This window comes from Oncorhynchus masou, chromosome 18, assembly GCF_036934945.1.
Source record: "Oncorhynchus masou masou isolate Uvic2021 chromosome 18, UVic_Omas_1.1, whole genome shotgun sequence".
NCBI lineage: Eukaryota > Metazoa > Chordata > Actinopteri > Salmoniformes > Salmonidae > Oncorhynchus > Oncorhynchus masou.
The window spans coordinates 38682133-38703294 of record NC_088229.1 but is presented as its reverse complement, the minus strand read 5'-3'; the positions used below and the strand labels follow the sequence as shown (position 1 = coordinate 38703294).

General features: G+C 41.8%; 1 protein-coding gene across 4 annotated transcripts in view; it reads left to right on the top strand.

Annotated features, from left to right (window-relative positions):
- The first annotated feature begins 111 nt into the window (after window positions 1–111).
- Window positions 112–21162, top strand: part of LOC135504550 (sorting nexin-19-like) — a 34995-nt gene continuing 13944 nt past the window's right edge. The window contains exons 1-9 of one of the 4 annotated variants that reach the window (XM_064923240.1): window positions 112–853; window positions 5169–5211; window positions 5309–5418; window positions 11718–12044; window positions 14581–14671; window positions 14814–16223; window positions 16403–16621; window positions 20645–20783; window positions 21005–21105. In XM_064923240.1, the coding sequence (XP_064779312.1) occupies window positions 14648–14671; window positions 14814–16223; window positions 16403–16621; window positions 20645–20783; window positions 21005–21105 (1893 nt within the window). In that variant the 5' untranslated portion in view covers window positions 112–853; window positions 5169–5211; window positions 5309–5418; window positions 11718–12044; window positions 14581–14647. The remainder of the gene's footprint in view (window positions 854–5168; window positions 5212–5308; window positions 5419–11717; window positions 12045–14580; window positions 14672–14813; window positions 16224–16402; window positions 16622–20644; window positions 20784–21004; window positions 21106–21162) is intronic. The other 3 variants (XM_064923241.1, XM_064923242.1, XM_064923239.1) reach the window with 3 other exon arrangements.

The following is a 21162-nucleotide window of genomic DNA, read 5'->3' as shown; positions in this document are numbered from 1 at the left end:
AGACAAATTAAGCAATATATAGGGCCGACATGGGAAAACAACTTGACATTATGTCAAATTAAGAATTTACATTGGACGTTTTTGTTGTAGCCTATTCTTTTGCATATGATATACGGTAAAGGCGATGCTTTTAAAAATTAATAAATAAATGGACCATACAGAAGCCAGCCTCGGCTACTTAGTTTCCTAATAGGCTGCACTAATATCAAACGAGGAAAATGTGTAATATTTGACGGATACAGCTGTTTCTCGTGCCGCGTTCATGTGCTAGTCAGAACTAGGAAACTTATTTCCGACTCGTTGAACTGGGCAAAACTAATCAGTTAGCGAGTCGGACATTTCAGCGTTTCCTAGTTCCGATAAGCACGTGAACGCGGTATCAGTCAATGAACAAGCGTGTGTTCAGACAGTCTTGTCAAGCTTCTCCGCCTGATGACCAATGGACAGGACATCTACTTCATGGGTCATCATGACGAAGTGCCGGGAGATATGCGCGTTAGCCTGCTAGTCGGAACTAGGAAACTCGGAAATGTCCGATTAGTTAGCTAATCGTTTATGACTACAACCGGTTAGTAAATTGGACATTTCAAAGTTTCCTAGTTATGACTGGCACGTGAACGCGGCATTAGCCAGGCGCAGAGTCATACAGTGTGTGTATAAATCTGTTTAGGTGCACCTTCACCTCAGTAGGTGGCGGTACTTACTGTAAACGTCATGGACACCTGTTTCAGAGAATAGAGCAAGATGGCTCCATGGGAACCAGGAAGTAAATACATGTCATTGAAGAGATTGAAGCAAAGAGACTCAATAGAGCCTCGAGAAGATCAATTATGACAATTTCAAATCGTTTGCGGTAAGTTTATATGTCCCAATTTGTTTTACAGTGGAACTATATGTAAAAATGCTGAGCGTCATAAACAAAAACGCTATAGTTTGTCTCTGATATAAACTATAAACAACCCAAATACTGTTGATTAGCTTAATTTGTGTTTGTTTGATTTTAAAATATGATATTTGCTTGAGGTTAGCACTGCAGCTGTGATATAAACCAAGTTTGCCCTTGGTAGATCTGTCCTTCAGCAACACGAAATTTGCCCTGACCACCATAGACGAGGGTAATCCCTTGCCGATCAGCGGAGCTGTCCTTTCAGCACAACCCACACTATCGGGGCCAGTTTGCATGACTGGGGGGATGAATGGGATTTCGTTTGTGAGATACCTGTAAATGGGGAATAACAGAGCAAAATCATGTTTTTCCTTATCGAATGTCTCCCATTTTATGAAATGGATGGTTGTTTACTGCAAAAAATTGTAAATAGGCGAAATATCAACTTCGAATATATTTGAACATGAGCTTTACTTTTTGGTAGCTGATTAATTGATCACTCTCCAAGTCAATGGTTCTCATTCAGTGCTGTCCTGCCTGACATATTTTTATTTAACGAGGCAAGTCAGTTAACAAATTCTTATTTTCAATGACGTCCTACCGGGGAACAGTGGGTTAACTGCCTTGTTCAGGGGCAGAACGACAGATTTTTATCTTGTCAGCTCAGGGATTCGAGCCATCAACCTTTCTGTTACTGGCCCAGCGCTCTAACCACTATGCTACCTTCCGCCCCGGTAGTTACATAGTCACACATGGAAGCCAGGCTTCCCCAAATATTTGACCAATAAAAATTATACAATTTCTTTTTCATGTCTCTCTGTGTTTGAATAATTATCCGTCAATTCGCAAGTGGCTGAATCTCACCGGAGAAATCATCCGACCGAGGTAAATAGCGCCCCTATGTCTCAGTATGTGTGACCCATGTTTCTGAGGCTGTCTGGACCGAAAGAGTATAACATGTTGCCGCCATAGCATTTGATTGATGGATGCCGGCAAGCTTATGGCCTCAGCGTTGAGCTGAGCTCAACTGTGGGATACCTAGGCGCAGCAAAACACCCCACAAGGGAAGTTTGGATTTGGCTTCAGACTTTTGCAAAACGTAATGTTTTTTAGAAAAACGTGTCTGTTTCTGGTCTGCTTGTGTCGGTGTCCTACAGTAGCTAGTTTGCTAAATCGGCCCTTTCTTAAGCCATGGGTGGAGATGGGGATTTTGACTTAATTATCTGTACATGCCAATGATTGACTTCGATTCTGATCTAACCATGAATTGATATGTTGTGCCACTGGCCTGCGACAATTGAAGTTCAAGACACAGAACTCTTTGGCCTAGATGTAGGCTCACATTAACTAGCTAATTTGGCTAGGGAGTCAGGCTAGCAAGCATTTTAGCGAGGTAGCCTATTACACCAAGGTAAAAATTGATTTTATATTCACACATTAGGACGTGCAACAGACATTCAACAGACATTCGCCAAACGCCATTTAAAATTGTAAAAATCCACAACTAATGAATTGTCACAGAAATATAAAAATAGTTATGGTTTATTCTATCAATGTCTAGCATACTTTTACAACCTTTGTTTTTAGTAGCATTTTTTTTCTCCAGTTTTGACTTGATATAAATACATAAAATCTATAAGATGTCATTTAAAGTGGTATAAATCAATAACAAATTCACTGTCACAGAATCATCAAACTAGATAGAATAAATCATATAAATGTCTAGCATACTTTTACAACCTTTTTTGAATAAAAATTCCAGTTTTGACTTGATAGAAATGCATAACATCTCAAACATTGCATTTAAAGATGAAGACATCAATAACTAATTATGTAATTGGCTCAAATTTAAAAATATGCATTTATTTACAATAGCTTTAAAGAAATGTTAATTTCAAGTGTTATATGTTCTTTATGAAGTTAGACAATGTTTACAATCTTAAATTGTATGCCAAATCAATGTTTGCATTTTTAGTGCAACAGTTCCACATCTTAAAGTAGTTACAAGGCACAACAGTCATGTATTTATACGTCTCTAATTTAACAGCAAAGAGGCCTCTTCCAATCATTTTCTATTTTCTTTGTCGTCCCCAGACAAGCTGAATGGTACCATCTCTGGCACACAGCATTCTATCTGCAATATTAAAAACATAAAACAGGATTATGTTTATTTACATGTAAATTACAGTTCTGGAATACCCAAATTATGTTACATGCTTGTGCAATTAGGAAAATGTTCAAATTAAATTGGATTTTTGTTCAATTGGTGAATTGACTTTAAATGACGTGCATTCGACCACAACCCTGACAAAAGCACACATAACTGTGGTGTTAATCATCGTTGAGTTTTCAGGCAATATAAATCATGTAGTAATAAAGGAAAACATTTGCAAAAAAACGTATGTGTTGATAAAAAAGGTTCCACACATCAATGTTGTAATGTCAAACATTACATTAATAATAGCAGTCTTTGAAATCCAAATCAGTTTAATCGTCACTTGTGCCAGATACATGTGTACCTATTACAGTGAATTGCTGTCATAGTATGTATCTAGTATCTCTCATAGTAGAATAATAACATAGGTCATGATAATATAACATTAGCGCAATAATACAAGGATAACCCTGATTTTTTTTTTAAGTTTCAAGACAAAGTTTCATACTTCTAAATGTATTGAAGGATGAAACTCACGTAGTGTTCATAGCCTACTGTTATATTACACAAAGACAAACCCAGTTGGTCAGATGATCATCATGTTTCTCTGGATGATGCAAAGCACACATTGAGCAGTCTTGCTTCGCATTAAAGACTGCAACCCATAGTTCTAACAGACTCGGTTAGAACTTTGACCACACGCCCTCTAGACGGACTACGTGCCCTCTATCAAATCAAAACTGGAATTTCCCCTCTAAACAAAGGTTGTAAAAGTATGCTAGACATTTATAGAATAAACCATATCTAGTTTTATGTTTCTGTGAGAATGAATTAGTTATTGATTTTGACCATTTGTATTGGCTTTTGGCGAATGTCTGTTGAATGTCCGAATATGTGAATATAAAACCAACTTTACCTCGGTGCCTATTACAACAAAAACTGAAAGTGTACTGCATGACAGTCATAGAACATTTTGCCAAAATGAAAGAATGGCATTGGCGTTCAACTCGTCTACAAATGGGGTGAGTCATCATTTTTTGTTTTACTTGCGTGCGCGCACACAGAAATCAGTACCATGGACAGCCACAGGATATTTACCAACATTGATTGGACTAAATCGTTTTTGTTATCTTTACGTTTGTTGTCAGTATATTTAACTAAGCACATATAGCCTTGTTGATTATGATTAAATATTTACGTTGAAATGGTGCTGGAATAGCGGAGGCAGTGCTCCTGTTGTCTTTGTGCGGACTTGCGGTAACTACGTGGTTCTAAAGCAGTAGTTTGGTAAACTGTCCAAAACACAAACTTGCTCGACCATGCCGCAACATCTATCCGGACTTCACCGGATAGATGTTGCTCTCCGATTTTGTGATGAAACAAACGTATGTGTAGTTGAATTTATTCCGCCACTGTGACTGTCTTTTTGTTGACAAGGCTTTATTGTATATCACCGTGGCATATGAACGAATGGGTTTTTTAAACTGGGTGGATAGAGCCCTGAATGCTGATTGGCTGACAGCCGTGGTATATCAGTAAAAACATTTATTTTTACTGCTCTAATTACTTTGGTAAACAGTTTAAAATAGCAATAAGGGGGTTTGTGATATATGGCCAATATACCATGGCTAAGGGTTGTGTCCAGGCACTCCGTGTTGCGTCGTACTCAAGAACAGCTCTTAGCCATAGTATATTGGCCATATACCACACCACCACGGGCCTTATTGCTTAAATAGACCATAGCAGTGCGTGGATAAAACCACTGAGGAAGCCAAACCAAATTACAACCTATGTTGTGATAATTGCATTGTTTGCTCTATAACCCGATCGTTCATATGCCACCATGATATACTATAAGGCATTGACAACAAAAAGACAAGTCATACACTGGCGGAAATACATTGAACTACAAGCTCATACAGTAACTCGTGCTTTTGTGGTGTTTCAGTTACGGTATGTTTTTATAGCCTAATTATTACTGAGTTAGATAGCTAGCTAGCTCAGTCTGGATGCAGACAGTTATATTGAAATGAAAGGGTTGTCTCAATTGTTCCTCCAAGTTTAGGCTATCCATTTTGACTCCACATAAACTGTGTTAATGTTATTTCTTTGTCTCCCACTGCCCAGATATTAGAGTCTGCATGGCCCTCCCACCACCAGTGTACTGAATGCAAGTAGCTACATATTGAAATGAAAGTAGTGTCTCATGTTGATTCACGTTTATCCCTTTTGGCTGTCCCCTAAAACCTTACGTCTTTGTCTCCCAGATATTAAAGACAACATGATCCTGAGAGTGTTTTTCCCAACCCCAGTGTAATGAGTTGGAAAGAAGACTGCCCGCCCAAGCATTGATGAGGCCTGAAAGTCATAATGAAGCGTAAGTATACATGTAGAATATGGAATACTATTTCATATGGAATACTGTAAACCAGATGTGGGGAGTAACTCATTACAAATACTCACATTACTGTAATTGAGTAGCTTTTCAAAGTACTTTTATAAAAATGTTCAAAGTCAAGTCATTTTACTTCTACTTGATTCAAATGTCATCGAAGTAATAATACTTCTACTTGAGTAGGCTATTTTAGTACTCTTCCTACTCCTGCTGTAAACCATGCACAAAATGTCTGGACTCAATACAGATGAATGTCCTGCACACAGCAATAGACTGTATAGGAGTATAGCATGTTCTGAGCAAAAGGAAAGACCACAATTTGTGCGTGTGTATGTGTGCGTGCGTGGCGGGCTTGTGCAAGAGTGAGTGTCTTCCTTACTGTTCAACATCTTCTAGTCATATTCTTTAATCCCCTGGCCTGAACCAATATGGCTAAATACCTCCGCCAGGTGAAAAAAACAAGAGACCCGTAACCTTCGTTCTGACTCTCGGGACAATCATCTCTACTCCCTGGTATTCACCATAATTAATGGACAGGCTCTGGAGCAGAAGACATGTTTCTTTTTGGTTTTTACATAAATTCCTATTGGAAATTGATACCTGGTAGGGGTTGGGGGGAGTAGAGAGGGTAAAGTGTTTACTTTTCTTCAGGCCCCTTTCCTCAGCTTTAATTGGTAGGGCTGCTGTGATTTGAAAAAAATATGGATTGTGCTTCTAAAGTTTTTTTGTGTATTCCTTATTTGTTTGTCTGTTGCATGACTTCATTTTGTAGCTGAAATTAATATCTGAAAATAAACATTTTGTATTTGACCTACAATCGGTCATGATTGGCCATATGCAATTTTAAGAATTTCTTAGACTGTGTAGTAGCGTTGTAACATTGATTGTTGTTGTTGTTAGAATTATTTGTACCTTTAGAAATTCACAGATTACGTAATAGAGAAAAGGTAGAAAAATTGACCCAGCAAGAAAGTAAGATATAACCACGGCTGGGTCAAAAATGCATGAATAACTATAACCCAGCAAAATAGCAAAAACCAACACACTGCTGGGTCAAAATAACCACAATTATGGGTAAATCATTCACGGAACCCATCAATGCTGAGTCAAAATAACACAGTTTTGGGTATGTACTATAGTGACCCAGCGCTGGTTTACAGAAATGACCCAAATGGGTAATTATTGACCCAGCATTTTGTTTGTTACTTTGCAAGAGTGGTAGCTGAATATATAATATCCACAGAGGAACATTTGACTGGGAAAAATGACAGTTTTTAGTTCATGAGCCTACTTGTTTTCATTAGAGCCGATACAAAACCAAAATCAAATAAGACGTCCAAATGCAATATGGCTGCCACAATATTATTAAAGGTCCAATGCAGTCATTTAATCTCAATATCAAACCATTTCTGTGTAACAATTAAGTACCTTACTGTGATTATTTTCCATAAAAATAGTAATTAAATAAAATCGCAAAGAGCAATTTCTCAAGCTGAATTTTGCGAGGGCTGTCTGGGGGTGGTATGAGTGGGGAGGGGAAAACTAGCTGTTATTGGCAGAGCAGTTTGGAACTCTTTCTTATTGGTCTATTAACTAATTTTCCGCCTGGTGATATCACCTGGCAGGCCAAAACTCCATCCCACTAAAACAGGCATAAATGTCAGGCAGTCTTTTCAAACAGCTTTTACACTAAAAGGCCATTATCATAATTTTCACAATTTCACAGTATTATTCCAACCTCATAGTGGAAATATATTTAGAACACAGGAAAATCAAATTTTTGGTAAAGTTCATCATGCCGTTGACCTTAACAAGGGCCACTGGATCAGTGGAAGCAAAACAGCCCCATAACATAAAAAATACACCATCATATTTTACAGTAGGTATGAGGTACTTTTCTTTAGTATGCTTCTGTTTTTCAATGCCAAACCCACCACTGGTGTGTGTGGCTAAAGAGATTTATTTTCATGTCATCTGACCATAGCACCGGTTCAAATCCAAGTGTCAATGCCGTTTATCAAACTCCAGGCTGTGTTATGGTCAGATGACATGAAAAAAGAGCTCTTTGACCATGCACACAAGTGGTGGGTTTGACGTCTACAAACAGAAGCATATGCAGAAAAGTACCTACGGTAAAATATGGTGGTGCATCTTTGATGTTATGGTGCTTTTTTTGCTTCCTCTGATCCATGGGCCCCTTTTAAGGTCAACGGCATCATACCAAGTAGGACATTTTAGCTAAAAACCTGGTTTCCTCTGCCAGCAGCCTAAACTTAGCCACAAGTGGATCCTCCAGCAAGACAATAACCCCAAGCACACATCAAAATCCACAAATAAATACTTAATTGGCCACAAAATCAACTTTTTGCAATAGCCATCTCAGGCTCTGGACTTGAAATCAATTAAAATACATGGTTTGAATCTGAGAGGGCAGCCCATAATCGCAGATGAAGGATATCAAGCATGTGGAAGGATTCTGTATGGCAAAATTGGCCTAAGATCCCTCCCAATGTGTTCTCATTTGAACAAAGGGCTCAGTGCTGTTATCCTTGCAAGGTGAAGTATTAAAAGCTATCAAAAACAGGGGTGTCAATTTTGACCGTGCCTTTTACAGAAAAAAACTATTACGTGTTAAATAATCTCTTTCTGTGAGCAACTGTATTAGTGTAAAAGGATAATTTCCCACTTTTTAGCATACATTTTTGCTCATCGTTATCAAGGGTGTCAATTTTCGTAACTGACTGCATTCAGGAAGTATTCAGACCCTTTCACTTTTTCCACATTTTGTTACATTACAGCCTTATTCTAAAATTAATTAAGTACATTTTTTCCCTCATCAATCTACACACAGTAGCCCATAATGACAAAGCGAAAACAGGTTTTTTAGAAATTTTTGCAAATGTATTAAAGGTTTAAAAAAACAGATACCTTATCTACATAAGGATTCAGACCCTTTGCTTAAGACTCAATTTACCTCCGGTGCATCCTTTTTCCATTGATCATCCTTGATGTTTCTACAACTTGATTGGAGCCCACCTGTAGTAAATTAAATTGATTGGACATGATTTGTAAAGGCACACAACTGTCTATATAAGGTCCCACAGTTAACAGTGCATGTCAGAACAAAAACCAAGACAGGTCGAAGGAATTGTCCATAGAGCTCTGAGACACGATTTTATCAAGGCACAGATCTTGGGAAGGGTACCAACACATTTCTGCAGCATTGAAGGTCCCCAAGAACACAGTGTCTTCTATCATTCTTAAATGGAAGAAGTTTGGAACCACCAAGACTCTTCTGAGAGCTGGCCACCTGGCCAAACTGAGCAATCGGGGGAGAAGGGCCTCGGATCAACTCGAGGCCCTTCTCAGAGCTCCAGAGTTCCTCTGTGGAGATGGCAGAACCTTACATAAGGACAACCATCTTTGCATCACTCCACTAATCAGACCTGTATGGTAGAGTGGCCAGACGGAAGCCAGTCCTCAGTAAAAGGCACATGACAGCAGCCCGCTTGGAGTTTGCCAAAAGGCACCTAATGGACTCAGACCATGAGAAACAAGATTCTCTGGTCTGATGAAACCAAGATTGAACACTTTGTCCTGAATGCCAAGCATCAGGTCTGGAGGAAACCAGGCAACTCTCGTCACCTGGCCAATACCATCCCTACAGTGAAGCATGGTGGTGGCAGCATCAGCGGCAGGGACTGGGAGACCAGTCAGAATCGATGGAAAGATGAATGGAGCAAAGTACAGAGAGATCCTTGATGAAAACCTGCTCTAGATCGCTCAGGACCTCACTGGAGCGAAGGTGAACCTTCCAACAGGACAACGACCCTAAGCACACAGCCAAGATAATGCAGGAGTGGCTTCAGGACAAGTCTCTGAATGTCCTTGAGTGGCCTAACCAAAGCCCGGACTTGAACCCGATCGAATTTCTTTGGAGAGACCTGATAATATCTTTGCAGCGACGCTCCCCATCCAACCTGACAGAGCTTGAGGATCAACCGAGAAGAATGGTAGAAACTCTCCAAAGACCGGTGTGCCAAGCTTGTAGAATCATACCCAAGAAGACTCGAGGCTTTAATCTCTGCCAAAGGTTCTTCAACAATGTACTGAGTAAAGGGTTTGAATATTTCAGTATTTTTTTTATTTATTTAGGAAAAATGTCTTCTGTTTTTGCTTTAACATTATGGATTATTATGTGTAGTAGAATGATGAGGGAAAAACAATTTCATCCATTTTAGAATAAGGCTGTAACAAAATATGGGAAAAGTGAAGGGGTCTGAATACTTTCCGAGTGTGTGTGTGTGTGTGTGTGTGTGTGTGTGTGTGTGTGTGTGTGTGTGTGTGTGTGTGTGTGTGTGTGTGAGTGGATCTGTGCAGCTTCCCTCAGAACCAACGCTTCTTAGAGTGTAGGACATAGACTACTAATTAAACTAAGGTTGTCCTCACAGGTTTTCTAACTCTGCTCATCTCCTGCTGGGTCTGCCCCAGATTAATCACAGCCTACCACCCATATTGCTATTTGCCAAATGATCATCCTACCCGATTTGACCTGCAGGACTTTTTTCCACATTTAACATTCAAAAAAACATACCCTCACCGTTGCTGTGTTTTTGATGGCAACCAGCCTTAAGAAATGGAATCCAGGCAGAGTGGGGAGATCCAACAAGCTATATTCAGAATGACTGCCAGGGTTAGAATGGTTAATGAATTAGACTAGCTAAATCATCTTAACTGGAACAACCATTTCAGCAACGGGTGCGGTAAGTTAACTGATTGGATTAGTTTAGAAAAATGTATCTTATTTCTCTTTGTGTAGCATAAGATACATTCATGTACATACAAAAGCCCAGATATTGAAGCAAACATTTAAAAAACTACAATAGAGCATGTTGGGAAATATGATAATAATGGGCATAGTTTTGCAGACCAGCATGGAACAGCTTGATCACCAGCATCACTAGCTTGACCAGATCGTCAGCCTTCCTAACCAGCTAGTCCATGTTGGTCTGACCAACTTTGACCAGCATAGACCAGCATGCAATTTAGGCTGATCTGTACTATTTTTTTCAGCAGGGAACTACAACCATTACTTTAAATCCTCACCCTGTTAGGGCACGCTCATGTCTTGGTCACTTCAAAGACTTTGTATCAACCTTGTACACTTCGTTTCAGTGGGGAAAATAGGGGAAATGTTAGAGCTTTACATGTACGCTACGAGAGTACCTGACTGTTGTATTGCAGGTTGCTTTCATGTAACTTGGTTAACTTGTGTGCTTGTGTCATTAAAGGCAGTGCCCATTGTTAATATGCTGTAAGTGTGTGTGAATAAGACTAAAGCATGAACACAGATTGAAAATATATACTAAACTAAAAATAAATGCAACATGTAAAGTGTTGGTGAGCTGAAATAAAAGTTCCCAGAAATATTCCACATGCACAAATAGCTTATTTCTCAAAAATGTTGTGCACAAATTTGTTTACATTCCTGTGAGTGAGCATTTATACTTTGCCATGATAATCCATCCACCTGACAGGTGTGGCATATCAAGAAGCTGATAAAACAACATGCTCATTACACATGTCCATCTTGTGCTGGGGACAATAAAAGGCCACTCATCGGCCTCCCGGGTGGCGCTGTACTGCAGCGTCAGCTGTGCCACCAGAGACTCTGGGTTCGCGCCCAGGCTCTGTCGTAACCGGCCGCGACCAGGAGGTCAGTGGGGTGACACACAATTGGCCTAGCGTTGTCCGGGTTAGGGAGGGTTTGGCCGGTAGGGATATCCTTGTCTCATCGCGCACCAGCGACTCCTGTGGCAGGCCGGGCGCAGTGCACGCTAACCAAGGTTGCCAGGTGCACGGTGTTTCCTCCGGCACATTGGTGCGGCTGGCTTCCGGGTTGGATGCGCGCTGTGTTATTAAGAAGCAGTGCGGCTTGGTTGGGTTGTGTATCGGAGGACGCATGACTTTCAACCTTCGTCTCTCCCGAGCCCATACAGGAGTTGTAGTGATGAGACAAGATAGTAGCTACTGAACTGGACACCACGAAATTGGGGAGAAAAAGGGGTAAAAAAATTCAAATTCAAAATAAAATGAAAAAATATAAAAATAAAAGGCCACTCTAAAATGTGAAGTTTTGTCACACAAAACATCCACAGATGTCTCAAGTTTGGAGGTAGTGTGCAATTGCCATGCTGAATTCAGGAATGCCCACCACAGCTGTTGCCAAAGATTTGCGTGTTAATTTTTCTTACTATAAGCCGTCTCCAATGTCATTTTAGAGAATTTGGCAGTACGTCCAACCGGCCTCACAACTGCAGACCATGTGTAACCATGCCAGCCCAGGACCTCCACAACTGGGATTGTCTGACCAACTTTGCCGCAAGGATCTGTACACAATTCTTGGAGGCTGAAAATGGCACAGTTCTTCCCTGGCCTGCATACTCACCAGACATGTCATCCATTGAGCATGCTCTGGATTGACATGTACGACAGCGTGTTCCAGTTCCCGCCAATATCCAGCAACTTCGCGCATCCATTGAAGAGGAGTGGGACAACAGGCCACAATCAACAGCCTGATCAACTCAATGCGAAGGAGATGTGTCGAGGTACATGAGGCAAATGGTGGTCATTCCAGATACTGACTGGTTTTCCTTTTTTTTAAAGGTATCTGCAACCAAGAGATGCATACCCTATCTGTATTCCCAGTCGTGAAATCCAATAGATTAGGGCCTAATGATTTTGTTTCAATTGACTGATTTCCTTATATGAACTTTAAGTCAGAACAAGCTCAGAAATTGTCACAAGTTGCGTTTAGTCATGTTGGCCGTATTGGATTCATAATAAAAATGTATTTACACCAAAACACTCTATGGGCATGAGTGTTGTATATAAATCTGAGAAAATGTATATAATTTACAAAAATCATATTTCCAGATAATTTAACCTCCATCATATGGTATTATGGCAGTCGTTTGGGATTTTGGATGCCATATTGGATTTGAGGCAAAATTCCAGGGTGACCCCAACAATAATCTATTGTGTTCTCATCACTTAATTGCAAGAATAGGGGCTTTGGAGCCAAAAACATTTAATTTCGATGTCTGAGCCTAATTGTTTTCTTTAGAGACGATTTACTGTAGCCACAACATTAAAAAAACGTGTAATTATGTAATTTTTGTCAGGCAGGGCCACGCAGCACAGAATGAGAGCGAATTTGATTTAGAAAGTTCCGTTACTCAGCTACCAAAAAGTAAAGCTTACATTCATCATAAATATCCATTATATTTCCGCCTATTGTATCTCTGTGTCTACAGGTCTATATTTCCAAAGAAGCATGCTGCAGACAACCCTTGTATTCCAAATTTGAGCAATATCAGAGCTTGCAATATTGTACACTGCTCAAAATAAAGGGAACACTTAAACAACACAATGTAACTCCAAGTCAATCACAATTCTGTGAAATCAAACTGTCCACTTAGGAAGCAACACTGATTGACAATAAATTTCACATGCTGTTGTGCAAATGGAATAGACAACAGGTGGAAATTATAGGCAATTAGCAAGACACCCCCAATAAATTAGTGGTTCTATAGGGGGTGACCACAGACCACTTCTCAGTTCCTATGCATCCTGGCTGATGTTTTGGTCACTTTTGAATGCTGGCGATGCTTTCACTCTAGTGGTAGCATGAGACGGCATCTACAACCAACACAAGTGGCTCAGGTAGTGCAGCTCATCCAGGATGGCACATCAATGCTGTGTCTGTCAGGGTAGTGTCCAGAGCATGGAGGCGCTACCAGGAGACAGGCCAGTACATCAGGAGATGTGGAGGAGGCCGTAGGAGGGCAACAACCCAACAGCAGGACCGCTAACTCCGCCTTTGTGCAAGGAGGAGCAGGAGGAGCACTGCCAGAGCCCTGCAAAATGACCTCCAGCAGGCCACAAATCTGCATGTGTCTGCTCAAACGGTCAGAAACAGACTCCATGAGGGTGGTATGAGGGCCCGACGTCCACAGGTGGGGGTTGTGCTTACAGCCCAACACCGTGCAGGACGTTTGGCATTTGCCAGAGAACACCAAGATTGGAAAATTCGCCACTGGCGCCCTGTGCTCTTCACAGATGAAAGCAGGTTCACACTGAGCACATGACAGACGTGACAGAGTCTGAAGACGCCGTGGAGAACGTTCTGCTGCCTGCAACATCCTCCAGCATGACCGGTTTGGCGGTGGGTCAGTCATGGTGTGGGGTGGCATTTCTTTGGGGCGGCAGCACAGCCCTCCATGTGCTCACCAGAGGTAGCCTGACTGCCATTAGGTACCGAGATGAGATCCTCAGACCCCTTGTGAGACCATATGCTGGTGCGTTTGGCCCTGGGTTCCTCCTAATACAAGACAATGCTAAACATCATGTGGCTGGAGTGTGTCAGCAGTTCCTGCAAGAGGAAGGCGTTGATGCTATGGACTGGCCCGCCCGTTCCTCAGACCTGAATCCAATTTGGGACATCATGTCTCGCTCCATCCACCAACGCCACATTGCACCACAGACTGTCCAGGAGTTGGCAGATGCTTTAGTCCAGGTCTGGGAGGAGATCCCTCAGGGGACCATCCGCCACCTCATCAGGAGCATGCCCAGGCGTTGTAGGGAGGTCATACAGGCACGTGGAGGCCACACACACTACTGAGCCTAATTTTGACTTGTTTTAAGGACATTACATCAAAGTTGGATCAGCCTGTAGCGTGGTTTTCCACTTTAATTTTGAGTGTGACTCCAAATCCAGACCTCCATGGGTTGATAAATTTGATTTCCATTGATCATTTTTGTGTGATTTTGTTGTCAGCACATTCAACTATGTAAAGAAAAAAGTATTTAAGCAGAATATTTCATTCATTCAGATCTAGGATGTGTTATTTTAGTGTTCCCTTTATTTTTTTGAGCAGTGTATTACATACTGTAAGCTTATGTGTAAGCTTATCATCCTCCTTCTAGCCAGGCATTATTCTGCACTTTTGAGTTTAGGGGGTGTCACACAATATCTATCAATTTAACCACCTTTGCAGTAAAATATATTTACACAACCATCCATTTTAATAGATGAGACATTATAGATTTGAAAAAACATTGTTGTGTTTTGTTATATCTCAGGTAGAGAGAGGTATCTAAAAACAACTGGAGCCTTGCCACCACCTATTGCTTGAAGTGTGCATTTTGAATGATTTGTTTTCCACCCAGGTCTGTGAGTATCAGTTTCTCTCCCTGAAAATCAAGTCTATGAATTTTAAAATGATATCATCTGAAAGAAATCCCCAATGTCCTCTAAGGTATACGGATATTTGATTGAGGTGTGTATTGATTTTCTATTACTTGCTTTTACACAGGTCTCAGCACTGAGGGGAATGCCTCCACCAGAGGGTTCTGGTCCTAACCCTAACCACTGGGCCCTCTCAGAGTTACTGGGCCAGAGGAGGCTTGTGGTGTTGGGGGTGCTACTAGCATGGATGGTCCTCTTCCACCTTCTGGTGAACGTGTGGCTCCTCTGTCTCTTCACCAGCCTGCTGGTGGTCCTGGGTGGCTGGCTGGGGTCCCGTGCTGCCCTGGATGCCAACAGCCTGCTACACCTGGAGCACTTTGTCCCCCTGGGTAGATCACAGCCGGCCCTCCACTCGCCTGAGAGCGAATGGAGGCTGGACCACGAGATCCAAAGCGCTGTGCATAAAGCCATCCGAGACTTTGTGTCGTCCTGGTACCACACCATGCTGACCGAGGAGGAGGGGCTGGGGGAGTTTGAGCACATTATGCGGGACGCCATGTTGGATTCAGTGATGGAGCTGAAGGAGAGGGCTCGGTGCGTGGACAGGAGAGCGCTGGTCCAGAGGACCTTGGAGCTGTGTGGCTGCCACCTGCAGAGTTACATGACAGCCAGGGAGATGATGAAGCAGGCAGAGGCACGGCTGGGGATGCAGGACAGAGACAGCTCCAGCACCCCCAGCCTGTGGGAGCTCTATAGCCAGGCAGATGCCCCCCACCCAGCCCTGGCTAGTCCAGCCACGGAGCTCAGCTATTCCCGGGCCGTAGTGGACCTCCTAATGCAAGTTCTGGTCCCGTTCCCTCACCTGGAGACCAGGACAGGGAGATACATGGTGGGGGAGTTGATCACCTGTAATGTCCTCCTCCCACTGGTCAGTAGGGTGTCCGATCCTGACTGGCTCAACCTTACCATTGTGGACTTGTTCACCAAAGCCAAAGAATCACCGGATGAGTCCCTCGATGAGCTCCCTGATACTCCAGTCCAGCTGCACAGGAGTCAGACCCAGCAGGAGCTCTGGACCCAGACCCGTTCTACCTCCTGGCTCCAGACTCCGAGAGACCAGAACGAGTCCAGCAACAGCCCCACTCCTCCCAAGCCAGCCACTCCAGACTCCCTGGAATCCATGGAGTCCTACCATACGGCAGTGCCAGATCTGAAGGAGGAAGCACGGCAGTACTGCGGGGCGATCCTACCAATGCCATGCATTGGTTCATCGATCAAAATAAACAGTTGTCATGTGTCTATGGATCTGCTGAGGTCCTGCAGCGGTGGCAGCCGCCTGTATCAGGTTGTGGACTCGGACCTGGAGTCCCCATCGACAGAATCCAATCAGCTCTCTGTGGAGTCCCTGGACCAGATGGACTCCGAGGAGGACCAGACAGACAGCTTCTGTGACTGTACCTCTCCTACCAACTTCTGCAGTGTGTTTGAAGACGAGCCGCCTGGATGCTTCGGCAACTTGAAGGTCCTGGGCCCCAAGGTTTGTTTGTTTGTTTATTTGTTTGCTTGTTACTTTATTTATTGGTCTTTCGGCACTCCTACATTTTCTTAAACAGTTATTTAAATGGTATATAAATATAAAACAATACAAAATAATGATGTAGAATAAATAAGGTTACAAATTGCTATGAATGGCTTTGCTAAAATCTTGAGATGCAGGTGTCCGAGCAGCCCCACTGGCCAGCGGGCATGGCGGAGGAGCTGCCCCCAGGCTGCCCTGTCCCTCCGGGGAGGCTGTGTCTGACCCCCTTCAGCTTCGAACCCCTCAGCAGCCCAGATGGACCCGTCCTTATCCAGAACCTGAGAATCACTGGTGCTGTGACAGCCAAGGAGCACCGCAGCACCGGCTCACACCCCTATACTCTATACACCGTAAAGGTAAGACTTAACATTATGTCTTTAAGACAGTGTAAAACCAGGTTAGATATAAATTCTAGCGTGGTTCTGGTACCGGCTCTGACCGACATTTCTGCATATAAATCGATCTTTGGACACAGTAAATCGAAATGGCTTGCATTCAGAGGTAGCTAGTTAATTATTGTGGCTAGAAACTTCTTCAGTGAGAATTTGAACATTTCCTGTCTAAATTGGGATTTTAGAATCATTCGTTTTTTTTTTAGCGGAGTAAAAAAAAGAAAATGTAGACATTAATACTGTAGTTGTACTATAATACATGTGCTTTAGCTGTCGCCCTGGCTTACACTATCTAACTTCCCTCTCATACTGTGCCCTGTGTTGTGTTTCCGGCTCGCAGCACTAACTTTCCCCGTTGAGCTGTATCACGATGACATTCAGACGTTTACTTACTACCAATATTACAAGTTAGTTGTAGTGCAGACTAGTGAAGACCAGGTCTTCTGATGCAGCACTCCATCACTCTCCTTCTTAGTCAAATAGCCTTAAACGGCCTGGAGGCGTGTTGGGTCATCGTCCTGTTGAAAATAAATGATAGTCCCACTAAAGCGCAAACCAGATGGGATGGCGTATTGCTGCAGAATGCTGCGGTAGCCATGCTGGTTAGGGGTGCCTTGAATTCTAAATAAATCACTGACAGTGTCACCAACTTTTCCAATAGTCTTGAAGGAGTTCCCACATATTCTGAGTACTTGAGGGTTTGAATGAGTAGGTGTGTCCAAACTTTTGACTGGTACTGTATACATAGAAAACTCAGAAAAATCACGTTTTTGACTGCGTAGGATCTTTAACCAAAGAAAACAAATGAGTTTGCTTTACAGAACATTTCTTGCAATTCTACACATTTTACCATGGGGTGGGGAGACATTGTTGCAGTTTTAAAGCTGATTTCCTGCAATGCTTCACCTTTTGCCATGACTTATGCCATGTTAATATGATATCGGAATGAGAGTGACTAACAAAATCAATGGGGGCCCCCCGGAGTTCAGGGCCCCTGGGCACGTGCCCTGTGTGCCCAGTCAGTAAATCACCATCATTGCTACAAGTTTAGATAGGTGGCTAGTTTGCTAAATTAATCTGAAATGTTTTGACTGACATGGGCTAATTGAGTGACTGTCAGTGGATGACATATTGCACCTGGTGTATTTTATTTTTTTATAACGCTCAACAGTAAATTGAGGCCCTAACTGAGTTCCTAAGTTTCTGAATAAAAATAATAATTTATTTATTTTTATTCTGAGTAATTAGTGTTTCGGACCTCGGTGTCCTCATATGTAGTTACGGCCCTATGTAGTTACGCTACCCCATATGAAGTTGGAATTTACTATGGTTAGGGTTGGGGTTAGGTCATGGTTAAGGTTAGGGTTCGGATTTATGGTAGGAACGTCCCAAGGATTCCGGATAGCATTGACCACAAAATCAATGCTAGCCTCTTAAAGGGGCAGTAGCCTACATTGGATGTTAAAGTTTCAATGGAAAAGGTGCATAAAAATGGAGGATGGCCCCCATGTGCTTACCAGAAACACCTGATTTGCTAAGTTCACCGTAGTGCTCTCTTTTTTGTATTGGCATTAGCACAGTATACATTATCCCAATTCTAGCTCCAAGATGGCGGCAATTTGAAAAAATGAAAAGGTAGATTGTGCTGATATATAGTCACATTGAATTATGTTGCGTGTGGATAGTGCTGAAACGAATACTTCATACAGTGCCTTTGGAAAGTTTTCAGACCCCTTGACTTTTACCACATTTTGTTACGTTACAGCCTTATTCTAAAATGCCACACAAGGACATTCAGAGACCTGTCCCGAACCCACTCCTGCAGTGTCTTGGCTGTGTGCTTAGGGTTGTTGTCCTGTTGAGATCCTGCTCCAGAGCGCTCAGGACTTCATTAAGGATCTCTCTGTACTTTGCTCCGTTCTTCTTTCCTTTGATCCTGACTAGTCTCCCAGTCCCTTCCTCTGAAAAGAAATCCTCACAACATGATGCTGCCACCACCAATCTTCACCGTAGGAATGGTGCCAGGTTTCCTCCAGACGTGACGCTCGGAATTCAGGCCATAGAGTTCAATCTTGGTTTCATCAGACCAGAGAATCTTGTTTCTTTAGGTGTCCTTTAGTACTTTAGGTGCCTTTTTGGCAAACTCCAAGCGGGCTGTCATGTGCCTTTTACTGAGGAGTGACTTCCATCTGGTCACTACCATAAAGGCCTGATTGGTGGAGTGCTGCAGAGATGGTTGTCCTTCTGGAAGGTTCTTCCATCTCATCAGAGGAACCTTGGAGCTCTGTCAGAGTGACCATTGGGTTTCTTTGTCACCTCCCTGACCAAGGCCCCTCTCCTCTGATTGTTCAGTTTGGCCGGGTGGCCTGCTCTAGGAAGAGTCTTGGTGGTTCCAAACGTCTTCCATTTAAGAATAATGGAGGCCACTGTGTTCCTGGGGAACTTCAATGCTGCAGAAATGTTTTGGTATCCTTCCCAAGATCTGTGCAATCCTGTCTCGGAGCTCTACGAACAATTCCTTTGATCTCGTGGCTTGGTTTTTGCTATGACATGCACTGTCAACTGTGGGACCTTATATAGACAGGTTTTTCAAAGCATGTCAATTGAATTTACCACAGGTGGACTCCAAGTTGTAGAAACATCTCAAAGATGATCAATGGAAACAGGATGCACAAGAGCTCAGTTATGAGTCACAAAGCAAAGGGTTTGAATACTTATGTAAGGTATTTCTGTTCACAAAAAAGTTTGCGCTTTTGTCATTATGGGTTATTGTGTGTAGATTGATGAATAATAAAAATAAAAAATAAACATTTTAGAATAAGGTTGTAGTGTAACAAAATGACGAAAAAGTCAGTTTCCAAATGCATTGTATCTGAATTCCTCCATTTTTATGCACCTTTGCCATCACAGCATTATTTAATCTGCAGTATTCTTCTGCAATGTATTATGTTACCAGTCATATTTACATGGTAATATTATCTTATGATTATAATTATTATGTCTCATCTTTTAACTAAATTATATTAGTCTATTAGCTTCCAAAATGTAATTATCTAGCTGTCTGATAACACGATCTAATGGAATGGCTAGTCCTGCACTTTGTAAAAATCCAGAGTACATTTGAGTGAATGCTGGAAAAAGATCTTGGTTCCTTTCTGGACATATCAATGTGAATGCAAAGAGGACTCACAACACGAAATAGGTGACATGAACTGGCAAAAGAGTTCAAAGTCAAGGAAAGTGTTAATACTACCCTGATGTATTTAACTTCTTTTTCCCTACCCCATAGTTCACTTTAAAGAGGTCAGAGATTGGTTCTTTTAAAGAGGACTATATATTTAATTGGACTAGTCTTATTGAAATGTGACCATTGGACTAGTCTTATTGAAATGTGACCATTGGACTAGTCTTATTGAAATGTGACCATTGGACTAGTCTTATTGAAATGTGACCATTGGACTAGTCTTATTGAAATGTAAACATTGGACTAGTCTTATTGAAATGTAAACATTGGACTAGTCTTATTGAAATGTAAACATTGGACTAGTCTTATTGAAATGTAAACATTGGACTAGTCTTATTGAAATGTGACCATTGGACTAGTCTTATTGAAATGTAAACATTGGACTAGTCTTATTGAAATGTAAACATTGGACTAGTCTTATTGAAATGTAAACATTGGACTAGTCTTATTGAAATGTAAACATTGGACTAGTCTTATTGAAATGTAAACATTGGACTAGTCTTATTGAAATGTGACCATTGGACTAGTCTTATTGAAATGTAAACATTGGACTAGTCTTATTGAAATGTAAACATTGGACTAGTCTTATTGAAATGTAAACATTGGACTAGTCTTATTGAAATGTAAACATTGGACTAGTCTTATTGAAATGTAAACATTGGACTAGTCTTATTGAAATGTGACCATTGGACTAGTCTTATTAAACCTTCCCAGTCAATCTGTAACCGTTGTTGTTCCCCAAGTATGAGACAGTGGTTGACTCGGAGAGCCTAGGTACTCTACAACCTGTAGCCTATCACACTGTGAACCGGCGCTACAGCGAGTTCCTCCACCTGCAGACGCGCCTGGAGGAGAAGCCTGACCTCAGGAAGATGATTAAGAGTAAGAAGTCCAAGTCTTTTGTATGTTTTGTGGCTAGAGAGAGATTGCGATGAACGGTAGGAGAGCGTGCTGAAAGAGCGGTAGGCCAGATTCCAACCCAAGCTGGCAACTGTACATTATATTCAGTCAAAACAAATCATTTATAGCGTAGATGAAGTCTTACACGTGCTATATGGATATTTTATTCTCACCAAAGGGTGTTTGTATCTTTTCCATTTCAGATGTCAAGGGACCCAAGAAGATTTTCCCTGATCTTCCGTTTGGAAACCCAGATATTGACAAGGTGGAAGTTCGAAAAGGACAGCTGGATACCTTTCTTAAAGTAGGAATTGAATTGTTTATCTAACAAGGTGAATCATTTCCTGATTTGTATGTTTTT